This window comes from Ascaphus truei, chromosome 4 (assembly GCF_040206685.1).
Source record: "Ascaphus truei isolate aAscTru1 chromosome 4, aAscTru1.hap1, whole genome shotgun sequence".
NCBI lineage: Eukaryota > Metazoa > Chordata > Amphibia > Anura > Ascaphidae > Ascaphus > Ascaphus truei.
In genome coordinates, this window is record NC_134486.1 from 256,292,609 (window position 1) to 256,313,019 (window position 20,411).

Below are 20,411 nucleotides of genomic sequence, written 5' to 3' on the forward strand. Positions count from 1 at the left end.
AGCATAGAAACAGTAAACCCAGGGTCAGAGTGTACAATGTGGAGAAAGCTGGTCACCACATCTATCTATACATAACCAGTAATAATTATCTAACTTATCCAAGTAAAAAACCAAAAGCGACAATAGAAAAAACAACCTGCTGACAGGTCTCATATGATGCTTCAACCAGGTTCTATTCAATAACGTGAAATTACTTTTCAATATATAAACAATTAAGATTTAATGCACATGATGTTCATATATCGAATGCTTAAAAGGTCAATGAATAGTTTTGGTTTGGGTTTAGACAGATTGCGTTCAGCGTTTCCTCACCTCTAAGTCACAGCTGTATTCTGTTCCATCCAACAAGGTCACTTTACATGGTACAGTTTTCACCTTCTTGGGAGATTTACGAGGCGTGTCTTTTTTTACTTCAGCATGCTGTGCCTCTTTTACCTCCTTTGGCCCTCCAGATGTTTGCATTTCCTCTGTATTTTCAACAACCTTCTCTATGTCTCCTTCTTGGTTATTTTCTTTAGCAGGCTGAGGGTAACACAAATTAAACATTATTTTTTTTTTAATTAAAGAAACAACATTTTCTATTACCATTTATACAAAATGTTGCGTGTTAGTTTTTTTAACAATTACAAAAACAGTCACTTAATATTTAATCACAGGAAACAAGACCGGAAACGCAAAGCATCCATAAAGGCGACAATCCCATGTACACACACACAACCAAGGTTTGCCTGGAATAGGACTACAAAATAACTCATGTGAAAAATATGAATTTCCATTATCTTCAAAATGAAGGGGTTTACCAATATGTTACTGATGCTCTCATGCAAGTGGAATGCTTTCACCTCAGATAAAGCAGAACAATTAAAAAATGATGCAGTATGATTTGCTACTTTCCACAAGACACAGGATTTCCCCTTGAACTGAAAAGTGAATACGTTTAACTATTGTTTGTCATTTACAGTTAGGAACAATTCTTCAATGTTCCTCAACGAAAAAGGTATTGTGCACTCGCTGTGTTTTGGTCCTTGTGCTACACCAGTGTGTAAAAAACAAATTTGGTCCAATGTAAAGGTGCATTTTTACTACGATGGTCAAAATTACATGTTCACAATCATTAACCTATCATTTACCTGCATTATTTATAGAGAGAGACTTCTTAATGGAGCTTTTTCAGGGTTTCTTTTATCTTTTATTAATTACTGTAAGTGAAATGGATGTCAGCCCTCAAAGCTGTGCACCCTCAACAGCTAAAGATTTCCGAACATAAATGAAGGTAGGCGAATGCAATTTCTATGCAGCTTTCCTGTGTCATTGAATAGCTAAAGTAAGGCTAATCGTGTAATTTCTAAATTGTATACAAAATAGGCAACAACATCCAAAGACTTCGTTATACATACACACTATTGTTTTACAGTACATCCTTTGAACCAAGGGAACTTTGTGTCATGTTGGACAGTAAATGGTCACAACTGGTGATGCAATCTGCCTCTCAAAGAAAAGGGTTTATTTACCCGCTACAAAGTTTTTCCACCATCCCTCAGAGAAGAACATCTGGTTACAATACAACACCCTCCAATCTAATGGCCACGCCCCCCGCGTCTAAAAAAGCTGACTGCATATCACGGTTAAGCGCCGTGCACACGCTGCCAGGATGCAAGGCGGGCGTGCAGGCGCGTGCAGCGGGGGGCCCGTAGCCAGCTTTATGGCTATCCAGTAAAACCTGCTAACTTTGAAAATATAGCCCCACACACACACACAAAAAGATAACTCAATAAATGTGAGCTCAATGTGATGCTCTTTATGGGAGATTACCAAATATATTTTTATATATTTTTTAATCAAAGATGCTTGTCAAATAAACTATTTGCAGTCCAGTGATGTCACAAAGTGGGAGGGACTGAGAAGCCAGGATAGCTTTTATTTGGGGCACATTTTTGAGGAATAAACACAGTTTAAAAGTGAGTGAGCTGGGAAAAACTAGGTGAAAACAGACATCCCATTGTGTAACCCTCTAAAAAATAAAAAATAAACGTGAGGAGAGAACTGCATCCTTAAGGCTGATCTCAAGTAAAGGCCAATCTTTTTACCAGTTGCATACTTCATAGAGGAGAGCATGTTCCATGCATTTGATCTTAAGTAAAAGCAGCATTCCTCCACAAAATAACACATTTGTTTATATTGTGCTAAACCATTTCTTGCTTTATATTTTTTCAATGAGTCAATCTGTTTATTTTACTACTTTCAGCTATTACCAATATCAAACATTATTTGCTTTGGTGTGTGTGCGCGCGCGCGTGTGTGGACGATAGGGGCCATATTAACTCTTTCGCATCCCTTACTACATTTCCTGTACTTCCTAAGGTCTGACACAGCAAAGGCTAAAAAAAAACAAAAACACTAATTTCACGATGGTAAAAGGAAAAGATTAGGAGAAGGAAAAAAAATATGACTCTTAGCTTTGAGGGTTCCAATTACAAGAAACCAGAGAAGTAAACTAATACTGCATGAAAATATTAAACAACTGTATGCTACTCAGAGTGAACCAAAGTAACATGCTAATGCTTACCCCTCCAATGACAGGTGGGCCTACAACCCAATGCACAATATGTTGCATGCCCATCAGTCAGTGAGGGGATTGAATGAAATAGTTACATTCACTTTCCTCCATTGAACCCACGATATACCCAATGGCCTCATGTAAGGAACAACACACCTGCATCTCTGCACTGCTAGTGGGACGTTTCTCTTCCTTATCCTCCGTTTTTGTCTCGCTCGGTTGACTTTCAGTTGCTTTTTCACCTTCACTTTCTACTTCCTCCTCTTTTGGCTGCTGTTCCACCTCTAGTGGCTCTTCTGCATTAACGTTGTCATCATGCATGTTTCTGTCGCCATCCTCATTAGGCTCAACATGGCTCTGAGATTTCTGCTTCTTAAGCCAAGGTAGAAAGCGAGAGATTCCTTTGCTTTCAGATGCATCTCTCTCTTTTTTCTGCTTTCCTGGGCTCTTATCACCGACTTTGGTTGAAGGTGATTTAGGTACATTGGCTGGCTCTGTTTCTTCAGGGTTATTATTCTGCAAACTCTCACTTGATGCATCTGCATTTTCTTCTCCCAGTTGGCCCTTCTCACTAGAGATTCCCAACTGCTCAGTCGGATCATCAGCCTGTTCAGACTCATTCACTTCAATTCCAGGACCTGCTTTAGTCGTCATGGTCACAGGTTATGCTGGAATTACAACAAAAACAGCATTACTCATTGCACCAGAAAAGAATCTTAAAACTTTGAATTTTAAAAATAATATAACGTTAAAGCATCTGTAGTTTGTATCCAAAACAATTACACTTCGTTCAATTCTCTAAATGCCCTGGTTTTGCTTTTAACATGTGATAATAGATAACCGCTTGGTCTTCCCAATAGAAAAATGTAATCTAAACAGAATATAGGATGATGGAGATAAAACTAGCAAAATGAAGGCAAGTGGGACTAAAGAAGGCTGTGATTGTAGTGCGCGCAACGGCGCAAACAAAATACAGGACCTCTATCAGGCCGGCCGTAGTGCGCGTGGCAGAATGTTAAAGCGAGAAATTATTTTGTTTTTCCACGTGCCAGCCACCTCACGTGAGCGGTTCAGCCAATGAGGGTGACCCAGCCTGGTGCCGTCGCGGCCACACCTCCCAATCGCCTCCCCCATCAGAATACACGGATCGCTCGGGCGACAGGCGTGTGAGCCTGCACTATACATGCAGCCGAAGGTTGGATGTCTGATGAGTGTTAAGAAATAGAAGACGGAATGTAGGAGTCACAGGGGCTGCATTCCATGATGTCCCTAGATTAAATTTCTCTTACAGATGATCCATTACAAAGCAAGCTTTTAAAGCAGCAGTACATGGACTAATTAAGTTGTGTAATACAGCATTCAAACATGAATAGCCTTTAAGTTTCAATTGTGGCATTTAACTAAATGCTATCAAAAGAGGCCAAACAAGTCTTTCAGTCGGATATGCTCATGCAAAAATTAATTTACTAATTATTCATTTAGGATCTTGCTGTTGATAGCTGAAAATGTGACTTCCAGATATGGATAGATTCTTAGCAGGGTAAAATAAGCCTTCTGTAAAAACTTTAGTCATATGGTTAGGGGAGGGGGAGATTTTAGAATGGGGCAAACATGTAATTTTAACTTTAGAACAATTAGCTCACATAATCCATGACCCACTGCATAATCTGCAATTACATATCTAAAAATAATAATAATAATAATTGTACAACAGTGGTCCTCAAACCTCTCCAAGAACTCAGAGCCAGATCAGGGTCTCGATACACTAAGCTGGTTTTTGCAGAATAGGACTTTTGCCAGCGACCAAAATCGCCACCGGCGCTCAGCCGCCATAACTACTGACCACAGGTCACCACGCCGTCACGACCTTGCGCATGTCCTCAGCACCTCTCCCAGCCACAGGACACATCCGTAGCGCAGGGCACTCAGCGTGGCAGCCAGGAAGCTGCGCAGTGCGTGGTGCGCAGGAAATGTAACAATGTGTCCAGGCTGCTCGCAGCAGCGCAAAGTGTCCTGCACGTCGGAGGTTCCCTGTGGCTGAGAGAGGTGCTAGGAACATGCTGCGGCAGAGGTGTCGAGGACATGCCATGCGATCAGCAGTTATGGCAGTGAAGCACCGGTGGCAATTTGGTCATGGCAAAATGGCCGCAGCCAAACATCCTAGACCGGTTGTTTTAGGCTACTTACCATGACGTTAACCTAAGTTAATGTCATCATCATAATAATAATAATAATAATAATAATAAAGCATTAGCCACAGCAAACATAAATGTGTTGAGCCATATTCCTCAACCATAGAGAGCATAGTATTAACTAAAACAGACGTTCCTGATAATAAGATGCATATAAGCGTTATCGCTTATTTACTGAAGTCTGTTCAGGTTAATACAGGGGCTGAATGATAAGAATAATGCCAAGATTAGTTATGAGTTTAATTCAGACCCCGTTATAAGGATTTTGCCATGTCTGGGAAGGTGAAATGCCACTGTTCGGCAATATTAAAATAAGTGCTATTGTCCTGCGTGTCATTACACTATATTTGACTATTTAACGGAGCTTGGAGCCACTGGGCTCAGGTTTTTACGGTAACCATCCAACATTCTACTTCTATGCAAACATGGTGCAGTCAGCTGGGGAGAAGTGTATTCGTTGTTCCAAAAACCTGGTGTGGCTGGTGATCTCTGAAGAGGTTTGAGAATCACTGTTCACCGTCTAACAATGTAGTATGCTTTTCAAACAAATGTAATAATCTTTACAGTGAATGTTTCTCTTTTACATTTTAAAACCTAATACAGCCATTATATCTCATGGGACCATTCATGGCTAGTCTCCACCACCATGAAATCATGTTTTCAAGCAGGGAGAAAAAAAAGGCACAAGCTGGAGGAAGTGAAACCCACCCAAGTTACAGTTTATTCTAAAATGTGCGTCATTAGTTTACTTTGGGGCCAAGTTAGACTGTTTAGTAGGGAAAAGCCAATTCAGTCTTTCTGCCACATGCTTCTTTTTAAATACATATACATCATCATACAAGGCTAGTAAAATTAAAACATGTTAAAAGATCCGACAATTACATGATTACCAAAATAATTTCGGCAAGTTACAATTTGCAAAACGTTTGAAAAGCAGCAAAAGGTTTAAACAATTGGGTGTGATTTTCTAAAAAAAAAAAAAAAAAAAAAACGAATCCCTGTGCAAAGGAATATTCATACATGAGTGTGAATGCTTTTTAGACTTCAAATGAAGAGAAAGAAAAACCAACCAAACCAAGCCAATTTCTACCATGTATTTGCATTGAAATAAATACTTTTGATTGTACCAACTTGAAACCCAAGGGGGTTTTTTTTTTTTATTTGTTTTTTTTAACTGTTACCTGAACCGGAGGATCACATAGTGCTCATCAGTAGCCCCTTGATAGCCGAGGACCCCCCGGTTCAAATGCAGCGAGCCTGTTCCAGATTGTGGTTTCGATTCAGCCTGGCAGCCAATTGAAAAGACCCACCACTGAGCTCCGCATGACCCCAGGGACAAGGTAGAAATATTTTTTTAAACGGCATGGCCAGAACTGCTCCTTTACAAAGCAGCTGCATCCTACATGCATCAGGCCTGAGTAATGCGTGTACAATTTCAAGTCAACCCCCTTTAAATGCTACCCATGTTGAGAGAGGTGATGTTTTCAGACATTTAGGGGGTTTGTGCAATGATTTTAAATACCAATTAATATTTCATCCAATTAAACATATCCCCACCATTATTTTTACCCTGGTTCCATTAATTAACTTGGTCCATGAATTTTTTTTCTATTAATGTTCTTATTACTTTATCTCTAACCAGCAAAAATGACCACATAAGGAACCAAACAATGTAACGGAAATTTTAGGTTCACCAACAATACAATAATGCAAAAAGCACAGTACCTGGGCATAATCAATTTTTACAAAAAAAAAAAAAAGAAGATGTCTGCCATTACAAAGAGAAAACAAGTTTATCTGAAACTTAGAGGATTAGTAAGAAGGGACAACATATGTTTGTTTGCCTCAAAACATTACTGAACAACATGCTAAACGTACAGTATTAATGTAGCTGTAGATAACCTATTATTTGAACCAGGTCATTTTGAAAACAAAATTGAATGCTAATTTGACAATCAGCTCAATGCAACTTGTAATGGTCTTAAATATTATGTAATGTACACATTACATCAGCAGCTAGGTCTCCCCTTGTCATGGTAAGAAATGACTGCATAAATATATTGAAAGTGTCACTACCTATGCTTTAATTGCTATCCGCTGTACAGGGGAGTACATTAAAGCAGACAGACTAAACAGTAATTCCATTATGGGGTCAGGTGACTACTGCCCAATTACAATCTTGGCACGTTTCATTTGTGCTTTGAGATGTGCTCATTAGTAGCAGCACCCACTAGAGAGGCAACACGCATCACTGAGCCCCAGACACACAATCTAATTCAGCAATTAAAGAAAGTAATTGCTCCTCTTCCTAGGCTGGTTCCAGGTCGATTAGATTACTGGACCAGTCTTTTCTATTCAAACAGGTACTAATGCATAGAATAAAATGCATCTCACAATAATAAGTGCCTTTATTTCATTTTTTTTTTTTAATAGTTTTTCCGTGCAAAACAGTGTAAATTACACAATACACATATTCTATTCACTACCCACCTCCACCCCCAAATACACAATACATACATACCCCACCTCCCCAAAAACACCTACACGACCCCCCCGAATACACACACACACACACACACACACACACACACACACACACACCTTCCCTTCCTCACTATCCTGCCGGGCCCGACGTCTCCCCAGCTGCTTGCCTGCCTCTCTTCTGTACTGTCCCACGCTGGGCTCTCAAGCCGGTGCGAGCCGGAAGCGTGAATCACAACGTCCGGCGCGTGCCGAAGTCACAGAGCCCGGCGTGGGACCGTTCAGAAGAGAAGCAGGCAAGCAGCTGGGGAAACGTCATGCCCGGTGGCAACAAGAGGCCCGACAAGCGCCGTCCGGGCCCCCCACGCAGACACGGCCAGGATAGTGAGGGAGAGAGGGAGAGAGGCAGCAGCTGGGAGTCGACAATCTGCAGAGAGCCACAATTGGAGCGAAAAGAGCCGCAGGTTGCTGACCCCTGGTTTAGACAATCTAATTTAGCAAACTACATTTTAAATTGGAGATGTGCTGCTGAGGTTTTGAACAGCTCTACTCCTTCAAGAGCAATGGAGTTTAATGCAACTACTGTATATAAAGAAGTACAAAACAATGGTAGAACAAAAACAGCAACCCACGTTTGAGATCCCCTCATGAAAACAAGCATGCTCTAAAACAGCGGTGCACAGACTGGGGGGATTTTTTTGGGGGGTATCAGAACTGCACGCGCCGCTAGCCTGGCAGGCGCACTTGAAGCACAGGCAGCGGGGGCGTAGCCCTAGTGTGTAGTGCCAGGGGAGAAGCGAAGAGCGAGCTGCTGGGGGAGAGAGAGATGCAGGCAGCTTCAGCACTGTGCCTGTCCTACTCTTCAGGAGTGCGTGTCAGTGAGAGAGGGTAGGTAGGAGTGAGGGGGAAGAGTGGCATGTGTGTGTTTTTAGGAGCCGAAGTTGAATGTGGGGTTGGGAGGGGGGGGGGGGGGATAGACACGAATAGCGACTCCCTCTAAAACATTGTAGCCGACTCCCAAGTTTTACATTTTTGTCCTCCCCTGCCTCTATATCAAGCAACATTGAGGCAACCACCAAGACACCACATAGCAGACCGTGTTACACTATGGTGGGTTCTGGTACGCTTCTGCTTTGTTTCAAGTTATCAGGCCTAGCTACTAACCAGGGAAGTTATCAGATATAAATCTCACTTCAGGGGAAACAAAGTGGCCACCACACAAAGATCCAATATTGGATAATCATTGAAATCCCTGTGAAAGCAGAAATACTGTTAACTTTACCGATCGCCATCTGGCGAACAGGGGGTCTTCGGAGCAGAAAGTTACAGTTGCTGTTATGCCGACGCAAAGAAAAGGAAAACAACTAATTTCTTAAAGGATACAAAATATCGAAATAATTTTAATAACCATAATTGATTCTTTCTAATCAAGTCAATTACACGAATAAGTTATTAAAAAAAAAAAAAAAAAAAAAAAAAAAACTTGACCCGCTACATTGAATTTTCCCTTTAAGATGTGATTCTATCTTAAAGCAGCACTATGATTAAAAGTACATTGTAAAAATGCTTGTTTTATCTAAAAATTCTATAGCTCAGTTTTCAGATTCGTATCTAATATTTTGTTCATGATCAGCTTCCTCATTAAAGATAAATGCATAGCCAAGCACAATTTTTGTCTGCGCCTACATTTCTGCATTAGCCACACGACTTCCTCCCTACGTATACTGTATACCAGGGCTGCACAACATTTTTTTTTTTTTTAAAGTTTAAAAAAATGGCGGCAATTCATCCCCTCCCCTCCTCCACCGCCCCCCTCCCCTCCTCCACCCCCGGGTTTTGCAGTGCGCGGGGGCAGAAGCAGCATGAGGAGGATGCAGGATGCCGGGGAGGTCAGAGCATGCTGGGGGCGGGGCTTAGTTCCGGGGAGAGGATGTGCTGATCTAAAAGAGGTAGAGGTGTCTCTGTGTGTCTCTGTGTGTCTCTGTGTGTCTCTGTGTGTCTCTGTGTGTCTCTGTGTGTCTCTGTGTGTCTCTGTGTGTCTCTGTGTGTGAGAGAAAAACGGGCTGGTGGGGGGTGGGTGTGAAAAACGGGCTGGTGCAGAGGTGGGGGGTGGGCTGCTGACATGTGGGGGGGGGGCTGCTGACATGTGAGGGGGGTGGGCTGCTGACATGTGAGGGGGGGTGGGCTGCTGACATGTGAGGGGGGGTGGGCTGCTGACATGTGAGGGGGGGTGGGCTGCTGACATGTGAGGGGGGCGCTGCTGGCATGTGAGGGGTGGGTGGGCTGCTGACATGTGAGGGGGGCGCTGCTGGCATGTGAGGGGTGGGTGGGCTGCTGGCATGTGAGGGGTGGGTGGGCTGCTGGCATGTGAGGGGCGGGTGCTGACATGTGAGGTGCAGGGGGGGAAGTGATGTGAGGTGCAGGGGGTGTATGATGTGAGTTGCAGGGGGGGAGAGTGTCATATTGAGGAGAGGGGGAAAGAGTGTCATTGAGAGGAGGGGGAGAGAGTGTCATTGAGGGGAGGGGGAGAGTGTCATATTGAAGAGAGGGAGAGAGAGAGTGTCATATTGAGGAGAGAGAGTGTCATATTGAGTGGAGGGGGAGAGTGTCATATTGAGGGGAGGGGGAGAGTGTGTCATATTGAGGGGAGGGGGAGAGTGTCATTGAGAGGAGTGGGAGAGGGTGTGATTTAGGGGAGGGGGAGAGAGTGTTATATTGAGGGAAGAGAGACATGGGGGGGATGCTGACATGGGATGCTGACATGGAATGGGCTGGGGGGATGTGGAGGGGGTATTGTGTTTTTGATGTGGAGGGTGGTATTGTGTGGGTGAGGGGGAGAGATGGGGGTATGAGAGATAGATGAGGATGATGATGATGGAGAGGTGCTGGAGGAGAGATGATGATGATGATGATGATGATGATGATGATGATGATGATGATGATGATGATGATGATGATGATGATGATGATGATGATGATGATGATGATGATGATGATGATGATGATGATGATGATGATGATGATGATGATGATGATGATGATGATGATGATGATGATGATGATTTAACCCGTGCGGCCCAAATTTATTTTCCTTGGAGCAGTCCGGCCCTTCTCACTTTACGAGTTGGGCAGGCCTGCTGTATACTATCAGCACACAAGCAGATAGCAGTAAATTCAATCGTAATAAAAAAATGTTTTTATAATAGTTCACGTGGGCCAGGATGCATTAGATGTCGATTGCCGTGGAAAATTGTCTGTCATTAAAAACCAGGAGATTGTCACTTCTGGCTAAGAAAAAGATAAAATTGCACAGAAAAGGATAAGGTTCTTTATGCATTTATTCTGTTCTGCTGAACAATAAGAACTTTCCCTTGCTTGACCATAAGCCAGATAGGATGTAAGAACTGACAGTGTATTGACAGAGGGGGAGGATAGGAAGTTATTTAGTTGGCAGAAGAGTGGGGAAAAGGGACTTAAATATGCATTCCCAGATAAGACAAAAGTAGGTTAGAGGGCTATAGTGCTTAAAAACTAGGCCATTCTTGAAAAGTGTATAATAAATAGATATACATACACACAGATATAGATAGAGATTTAAAAAAATAAATACAAAAAAACATGTTTGTAACTGATGACAAAGGTGGGCTTTACTTGCCGCCTTCTCTGCTTTATTGCTCTCCTTTTTGTCTATATTAGGCAGGTACTCAGACAGGGAGCGTTGTTAAAACAGATCATTTTATTATGGTGAAGCAGACCAAACTGAAAAATCACCAGTGCACCCTTCTGCTACTACCCACTCCCAACAGAGTACAGGCATACCCCGGTTTAAGGACACTCACGAGTAAGGACATATCGCCCAATAGGCAAACGGCAGCTCACGCATGCGCCTATCAGCACGTCCTGAACAGCAATACCGGCTCCCTACCTGTACTGAAGCTGAGCGCAAGCGGGGAGACTATAGAGCCTGTTACAAATGCGTTATTTACATCAGTTATGCACATATATGACGATTGCAGTACAGTACATGCATCGATAAGTGGAAAAAAGGTAGTGCTTCACTTTAAGTACATTTTCGCTTTACATACATGCTCTGGTCCCATTGCGTACGTTAATGCGGTGTATGCCTGTATCCATCTTAATATATAAAATCGAAAGGTTGGTACTAGCTGCGGTGAATCTGATTGGTCCTCAGCCTCTGGCCAATCAGATTGGTGGCTCTATGACGTCACCCGGCTCTATGACGTCACCCAACTCTCTCTCTCCCCCTCTCCCCCACCGGCTCCCGGACGGAGGGGAAGCGCGGCGCGGCCCTCCTGCCCCAGCCGCCAACGCTCACTCCCTCCCACCCCGGCGGGGGGACAGGCAGTGGGCAGGCAGCCTCCGGAAGGACCCCCTTCCTCCTGCAGCTGCCCCCGGTAAGATGGCGGCGCACAGCGGACAGGCGGGGGGTGGTATTCATTCAGGAGAGAGGGGGGGGGAGTTAGTCAGGAGAGAGGGTGGGGGAGAGAGTCAGGAGAGAGGGGGAGGGGAGAGAGGGGGGGGAGAGAGGGAGTCAGGAGAGAGGGGGGGAGGGAGTCAGGAGAGAGGGGGGGGGGAGGGAGTCAGGAGAGGAGGGGGGAGTCAGGAGAGGGGGGGAGGGAGTCAGGAGAGGGGGGGGAGTCAGGAGAGAGGGGGGGAGGGAGTCAGAAGAGAGGGGGGGAGGGAGTCAGGAGAGAGGGGGGGAGGGAGTCAGGAGAGAGGGGGGGAGGGAGTCAGGAGAGAGGGGGGGAGGGAGTCAGGAGAGAGGGGGGGAGGGAGTCAGGAGAGAGGGGGGGAGGGAGTCAGGAGAGAGGGGGGGGGAGGGAGTCAGGAGAGAGGGGGGGAGGGAGTCAGGAGAGAGGGGGGAGTCAGGAGAGAGGGGGGGAGGGAGTCAGGAGAGAGGGGGGGGAGGGAGTCAGGAGAGAGGGGGGGGAGGGAGTCAGGAGAGAGGGGGGGGGAGTCAGGAGAGAAGGGGGGGAAGCCTGAACAGCTGTGAAGAGGGGGGGGGGAGGGAGTTGAGAGGGAGGATGGGGGAGGCAGAACATTACATCACGGGCAACGCCGGGTATATCAGCTAGTACTAAATAAAGTAAAATTTTCAGACATTTAAAAAGGTTTAATACATTCTTACTTGCCTATCTCTTGTTTAATTTAAATCAAATACTTTTACCCTATTAAATATATCACTGCCATAAATTTAACTTGGCACTAGGTGGGATATTTTAAATGACTTACTCATGGTTAACAAAACGTTGAGACCAAAAACAACTCAAATTTTAAAATATTTTCTTTACCCTTAAATACATTTGCATATAAGTTGTACTGCAAAATATGTTACTGGAAAAAAAATATACATTTATTTTACTAATAAAGTGCAAGCTGATACATGGAATATGCAAAGCCTGACGTCTGATAATGCGTATAGTAAAAATAAAATAAACGTATGCGGCTTCTTTAAAATTAAAGTTGTAATTTCAGCCCTGACTCTGAAAAAGAAAATATCACTCAAATAATCTGTTTTCTCCACATGCAGTCTGTCCTACACCTGTCAGAAGCTCAAGCATAAGGCCGCATTCACACTGGGGACTTCGCAACGCAGCGTGTGCGCGCGCCTCTGTCTGCTGGGCGATGTGTGATCGTCCCCTGCAGACGGAATGATCCGACAAGGTGATATCCTGTGTCCCCACACCTAGAGAAGCAGCCTCACAGCCAGAGAGGCAGCCTTCAGAAACTTTACAAACGCCTGTCACGGTAGCTTATGACAGGCTGTAATTTACACCAAAAATATATATAAATATATATATATATATATATATATATATATATATACCTGGGTTTGAACTGGGACGAGACTTAGATATGATAAAATATAATTTATTCCTTGATAAAGGTGAACACACAAAAAATGTACAAATAACAGCAAAACATAGACACTTACTTAAAAGACGAAAATAATGAAAACAGTTCCATCTGGACTGGCGGTTTCATACAGCACTCTCCATCATGCCAAGACATTGCATAGCATTTCTTCTCAGCAATCAGGCAGCAATTCAGATGGTATCAGGTAATCATAGCAGCAAACGAAGACCATGAACAACATGAACAACAACAACAAAGGATATATGGGGAACAGCAGTTTATATACCTTTTGTCCCTCTATCCCTAACCTTAAGTACTTGTGATTGGTTTCCCATTATCTCCAGCCAATCTTTGATGGGGGAACACATTTTAGGACAGGCCCCCCTGCTAGCTGGCACATGCGCAGTAGAACTCTGGGGTCTCATTTCTGTAACCCCCCATAGGCAAATGGAATGCCAGCCAGTCTACCCATCTGGACCTCTAGAAAGATAACCTTTGTTGAAAGGTGATAACTGGGACACTTGGAGACTGCTCTGGTTTGAGCCTCTTCCACCCTTAAATCATCAGGGAGGGTGAAAAGACCCTTGGAACAACACCTAAATCCTAGATATTGGGCGCCTCTTGGGGCCATCTGCTATCCTGGTGGACAAAGGAATTTCCTCTTAGTCTTTGCCCATTCCTTGGGACACAGTATTAAACGTAAAACATAAACGTATTTCACAAAGAGCTATAATCATTAAAGGGCTATTAACCCTTGTGCTCCCGGTTGGATTCTAGTGTGTGTGATGCAGACACTGATTAACCAGACATTACAATGGGACAGGGGAACAGGGGAACATACATTTACATGTCATAACAAGGGTTAAATCACATTTCTGGACCTCAGTCCAGTTAACCCCTTGTCTCCCTGGTGCGGTCAGGGGTGGCCAAATGGGGTGCAACCCCTTTAATACCGGGCCACCCCCTTTCTCCCTCTACATCTCCCCTTCTTAATGCGTGTCCTGTGGCCCACTGGCCCTAACGGGGAGTGGGGCACTGCTGGCACCATTAATGAATTCAGTCCCAGAGGGATAGTCCTGGCGTGAAAGTCCGTCAGCATTGCTGTTTTCACTGCCCTTCTTGTGTTGAATGGTAAATTCAAATTCTTGCAAAGCCAAGCTCCATCTCAGCAGTTTGGCATTTTCCCCTGATACCCTCTGTAGCCAACTCAGGGGATTGTGGTCCGTGATGACCGTGAAAGCCCTCCCATAGACATAGGGCTGGAGCTTTTTGAGTGCCACACAATGGCCAAGCACTCCTTTTCAATGGTGGCATATGCCACCTCCCTGGGGAGCAGTTTGCGACTGAGATACACCACAGGGTGCTCTTTGCCGTCATCCCCCACCTGGCTCAACACAGCCCCCACACCAAAGTCTGAGGCATCAGTCTGAATAAGAAAATGCTTGGTATAGTCTGGGGCAGCCAGGATGTGGCCCTCAGCAAGCGCAGCTTTCAGTGCCTGGAAAGCAGTTTCACAGGCAGGAGTCCAGGTAATAAGCACAGGCAGTTGCTTCTTAGTCAGATCAATCAGGGATTTGGCCACGGCGCTGTACTGTGGGACAAATTTCCTATAGTACCCTGCGGTGCCCAAAAATGACAAGCCTGTTTCTTGGTTTTTGGAACAGGCCACTCAACTATGGCTTCTACCTTGGCTGGCTCTGGCTTGAGGTGCCCTCCACCCACCCTGTGCCCTAAGTACAAGACTTCTGCCATCCCTACCATACACTTAGTGGGTTTTAAGGTAAGCCCAGCCTCCCTGATCCTATCCAGTACATTGTCCTGGCCACAGTGGATTGTAAAGTCCAGATCCTGCAAAGCCGGGCTCCACCGTGGCCGCCGGCCATTTTCCTTTGCCTCCCTCTGCCCCCCACCCAGTGGCTTGTGGGCCAAGCCCATGGTGAAGGGGCCCCTGTGCAGACCATGCTGCACACTACCCAGAGACTGGCGTGTCTCTGCACCAACAGGAGACCGTCGCTTCCCTGTCAACCAAGTCTGGGAAAGGGTTATGTCACTATTCTGTAGGGACCCTACCTGCCCTGGCTCTGTGCCACCCTGTAGCTGCTCCGCTATACTCCTGACTCTCCTCCCTGGCTGCCTACCTACCCACAGCTCCTCCTTTGGGAACCCTGGGCAATCTGTCAGGGGGGTCACTCCTGGCCCATCAGAGCAAGGGACTTTCTGCCTACCTAGCCCATCCCTCGCTTCTGCCAGCTGCCTGACTCCCCACTGACTTCCTATCTTCCCCTGCTTCCCAGGGTCTCCCTGCCTAGCCTCCCCTAGGCCCAGCACCTCAGCTCATGCTGATGAGTCCTGCTGCTTACCTCCCTGCAGCTCACCTGCACTCCACTCCTCCCTGGGCAATCCTTACCCAGACCCTGGAACTACCTGAGTGCACCTACCTCCCTGACCTTGTCTCCCCCTTACCAGGGATGATCTCAGGGGTATCTCTCCAGATGCAACCGCCTTACCTCTTGGCTGGCAGGTATCCCTGGGGTGGCACAAACTGGCCACTGCCCATGATACCCCCAGCCCATAGCTAGGCTGCAACAGGGGGTTGCTGATCTGAGAAACCCCCTGAGGCTCTGCTAGGGTAATGGGGGACTCTAGCTGCAATACCTGCTGCTTTCCCTCCCCGGCTACCACTAGCCCTCCTTCTCTCACTGAGATCTGCTGCTGGCTACCTACCTGCAGCCTCCCCTCACTCCGCTTCTCCCTAGCTAACCCTAACCTGGGTCCTAGGGACACCTGAGTGAGGCCATCGCCCTGATACTGTCTCCCCCTTACCAGGGATGAGCTCAGGGGCACCTCTCCAGATGCAACCGCCTTAGCTCTTGGCTGGCAGGTATCCCTGGGGTGGCACAAGCCTGCCACTGCCCCGGATACCCCCAGCCCATAGCCAGGCTGCAACAGGGTGTTGCTGATCTGAGACACCCCCTGAGGCTCTGCCAGGGTAATGGGGAAGCCTGGTGGCCCTACAAACTGCCCTTCCTTCCCCTCCCCTGAGAACTGGTGCTGGCTACCTACCTGCAGCCTCCCCTCACTCCGCTTCTCCCTAGCTAACCCTAACCTGGTAACTAGGGACACCTGAGTGAGGCCATCTCCCTGACACTGTCTCCCCATTACCGGGGATGAGCTCAGGGTTACCGGCAGGTAATCGGGGGGTGGTCTAACTTTGCCACAACCCCTGTTACCTCCGGCCCATAGCAAGGCTGCAACAGTGGGGCTCTTAACCGAGAATCCCCTTGCTGCTCCTCCCAGGTCATGGGGAAGCCTGGCTGCCCTACAAGCTGCCCTTCCTTCCCCTCCCCTGGTACCCATATCTCCTGCCACCCCCCAGTCACCCCTAGAGTGAAACAACAGGGTACAGTCATAGGGAAAAATAAGTCAGGGTCAGTCTGCGACGTGGTCTGGCTTACCTCGCTGGTCCCCGCAGAGACCGCCGCCTTCGTTGGTCCCAATTGCAGGGGGACTGGAGTGGCCGCCGCCGGCAACATCTGGACCAGTAAGCAACGGGTCGCCGCCGCAGCAGCGCCCGGGGTTGGCACAGGGGAAACGATGCAGGACCGGGGTCCCAGGTCTTTGTGGAGAAACACAGCTCCATGCAAACCAGGTAACAAAACCCCCTCCCGCAATCCCTGTCCCTCCCCCCACTCAGAAAGGGCTCCGGCACTTTGCCGGAATCGCGGCTCTTCTGCCGCCGCCGGTTCTCCGCCGGGATCAGGTGGATGGCCGCTGCTCTCCGCCGCTGTTGCTGATGCAGCCCATCCAGGTTCTCCAGGAGACGTCCCGAGGAGGGTTGTCGCCCTGGCTGGGCGGGAGCCATCAGAGGATGCCGCTAACTGGGTCATCTTTTCCGCAGCTCGTGAGCGTTGGCCCTGAGGGGCTTCTTCGCCTGACCGCGCACGGTCAGGGCACTGGGCATTATTGTGGCCCATTTGTTGGCAGTGCCGCAGCAGCTGCCGGTGCTTCTCCGCCACCGGTGGACTAACCCCAGCAAGGGGCAACGGAGTCCAGAGCGGAGTTGCCTGAGCGCCGGGCTCAGGGAGGGGATAAGCGGGTCGGTGCGGTACCGACGCCAGGAACTGGGTCCACTTCGCCGGGAACCACATCTTGCCCAACGCACACACCAGTGCTAGCTCTTTCAGGGAAAATGGACGGGCCACTGCAACAGCCGTTACCTCTCCTGGTGCAAGACTTCCGTGGTTTCCAAGACCACCCGCTCCCTCCACAAGTCTCTGCCGTCCCGGAGCTGGGTCCATTCCCTGCTCTCCGGGCGGTTTGATGGTTACAGCAGCTGCAGCTGTGGATCTTTGCTCAGCCTGCCGGGTTTCATGCTCACCCATTGCTGTCTCTCTCAGCCTTGCTGGCTGCTGGTCCCCGCGCCGACTTGATGCACTCCTCCGGTCTCAGTGCCCGGCTCCAGTCAGACGGATGGCCGGCACTTTGGTTCTGGAGGCAATGCTTCTCACAAGTAGGGGAACAGTGAGGAGGTGCCATATCTTTAGTCCCAGGAACTTGCAATTACCATCAAGTTCCCACTGGATCACAGTCCCCCGCAGAATACTGTAATCCAGGTCCAGTTCAGTCCCGCCAGCTGCCACCAGTTAATTACAAGCTTGTCACGGTAGCTTATAACAGGATGTAATTTACACCAAAAATATATATAAATATATATATATACCTGGGTTTGAACTGGGACGAGACTTAGATATGATAAAATATAATTTATTCCTTGATAAAGGTGAACACACAAAAAATGTACAAATAACAGCAAAACATAGACACTTACTTAAAAGACGAAAATAATGAAAACAGTTCCATCTGGACTGGCAGTTTCATACAGCACTCTCCATCATGCCAAGACATTGCATAGCATTTCTTCTCAGCAATCAGGCAGCAATTCAGATGGTATCAGGTAATCATAGCAGCAAACGAAGACCATGAACAACATGAACAACAACAACAACAAAGGATATATGGGGAACAGCAGTGTATATACCTTTTGTCCCTCTATCCCTAACCTTAAGTACCTGTGATTGGTTTCCCATTATCTCCAGCCAATCTTTGATGGGGGAACACATTTTAGGACAGGCCCCCCTGCTAGCTGGCACATGCGCAGTAGAACTCTGGGGTCTCATTTCTGTAATCCCCCATAGGCAAATGGAATGCCAGCCAGTCTACCCATCTGGACCTCTAGCAAGATAACCTTTGTTGAAAGGTGATAACTGGGACACTTGGAGACTGCTCTGGTTTGAGCCTCTTCCACCCTTAAATCATCAGGGAGGGTGATAAGACCCTTGGAACAACACCTAAATCCTAGATATTGGGCGCCTCTTGGGGCCATCTGCTATCCTGGTGGACAAAGGAATTTCCTCTTAGTCTTTGCCCATTCCTTGGGACACAGTATTAAACGTAAAACATAAACGTATTTCACAAAGAGCTATAATCATTAAAGGACTATTAACCCTTGTGCTCCCGGATGGATTCTAGTGTGTGTGTGATGCAGACACTGATTAACCAGACATTACAATGGGACAGGGGAACAGGGGAACATACATTTACATGTCATAACAAGGGTTAAATCACATTTCTGGACCTCAGTCCTGTTAAACCCTTGTCTCCCTGGTGCGGTCAGGGGTGGCCAAATGGGGTGCAACCCCTTTAATACCGGGCCACCCCCTTTCTCCCTCTACAACGCCAAGTACCAATAAATATGGGAAATTTCACTCACGGGCAACGCCGGGTCTCTCAGCTAGTATATATATATATATATATATATATATATATATCAAATGCAAATATACTGTATGCTCATTTGCATGTCTTAGGCAGGTCTGCAACCCCGCCTTTCACCATTATCACCCAGCACACAGCACTTCCACTGCAGCAAGGGATTCTGATAAATGACATGCAAACGAGCACACCGTGCCACTTTTTGCTTCAAAAACCATTTTACACATGGTTCCCTATAGGCTTAAGCTTGCTGCATGGTCACAGCTTTGAGCACAGCCAGGGTTAAGATGCATAGCCAGAAAATCCACCCACAGACAGCTGTTTCGACCTTAATGGGTCTCATCAGTGTGGGGTTGGTTAACTGGCTATGCAATGAAGCGAAAGGATGGGGTTTACCATACTGAGTTAAGTTATGGCAAGTAAAAAAAGTGACAAAAACCCTCCACAGCAAATGCAAATATACTGTATGCTCATTTGCATGTCTTAATCCAGGATGGGAAGGGAGCAACGATTCCAGAAACACACCGCAAAATAAAAACAGAAAATAAATAATTGTGCAGTATGTCAACACAATGGAGGTAACTGCAATCTTGGCTCTGTCGAAATGCGTACTTACAACAAGTAAGAATATAAACAGCAAAAGTCTGTCAATTCCATATAGGCAGGCCTGGATTCTCAGCAAGGAGTAGAAGCTCGGACAGGGGTATACAGGATTCTCAGCAAGGAGTGGAAGCTCAGACCGGGGTATACAGGATATAATTTCCAAATTGATAGCAGTGCAGGGGATATATCAGCTTCACATCAGTGCGTGTGGTTCATGAAAAACAAAGGCGGACTATGGTGTAGATCGTAGTATAAAAATGTATCCAAAATAAAAACAGGGGTAAGAATCGTACTTACAATAAGTACATCACATATGTACACATAGGATGTTCGTGAGACAGTAGAGTGCCGGACCCGTGTGGAACAAAGCACCTGCTCGTCTCTCTCTGTGCCCCCTTCCGTGTCGCTGATGGATAGCGCTGACGTCACATCCGGTGACGGAGTGACGACGTCCGGTCGCGAGTCAGTGAGGCGGATGGCGGGGAATACAGCACCAAGCTCTACCATCTTCACTTCTGGAGCAGCTGCAGCAAACCAACGGATAGCTCTACGCGTTTCGCTGTATCAGAACAGCTTCCTCAGGAGCAAGCACCGGATGTGACGTCAGACGCAATCCATCAGCGACACGGAAGGAGGCACAGAAACACGAGCAGTCGCTTTGTTCCACACGGGTCCGGCACTCTACTGTCTCACGAACATCCTATGTGTACATATGTGATGTACTTATTGTAAGTACGATTCTTACCCCTGTTTTTATTTTGGATAAATTTTTATACTACGATCTACACCATAGTCCACCTTTGTTTTTCATGAACCACACGCACTGATGTGAAGCGGATATATCCCCTGCACTGCTATCAATTTGGGAATTATATCCTGTATACCCCGGTCTGAGCTTCCACTCCTTGCTGAGAATCCTGTATACCCCT

At 46.6% G+C, this 20,411-nt stretch overlaps 1 protein-coding gene across 15 annotated transcripts in view; it reads right to left on the minus strand.

Annotated features, from left to right (window-relative positions):
* The window catches only part of EPB41L2 (erythrocyte membrane protein band 4.1 like 2), a 220,709-nt gene that overhangs the window by 133,362 nt on the left and 66,936 nt on the right, over positions 1 to 20,411 (minus strand). For all 15 annotated transcript variants that reach the window (XM_075597313.1, XM_075597308.1, XM_075597316.1 and 12 more), the window contains 2 exons: positions 2,714 to 3,225; positions 313 to 522 (listed from right to left, as the gene is read on the minus strand). In XM_075597313.1, coding sequence (XP_075453428.1) covers positions 313 to 522; positions 2,714 to 3,211 — 708 coding nt within the window. In that variant the 5' untranslated portion in view covers positions 3,212 to 3,225. The remainder of the gene's footprint in view (positions 1 to 312; positions 523 to 2,713; positions 3,226 to 20,411) is intronic.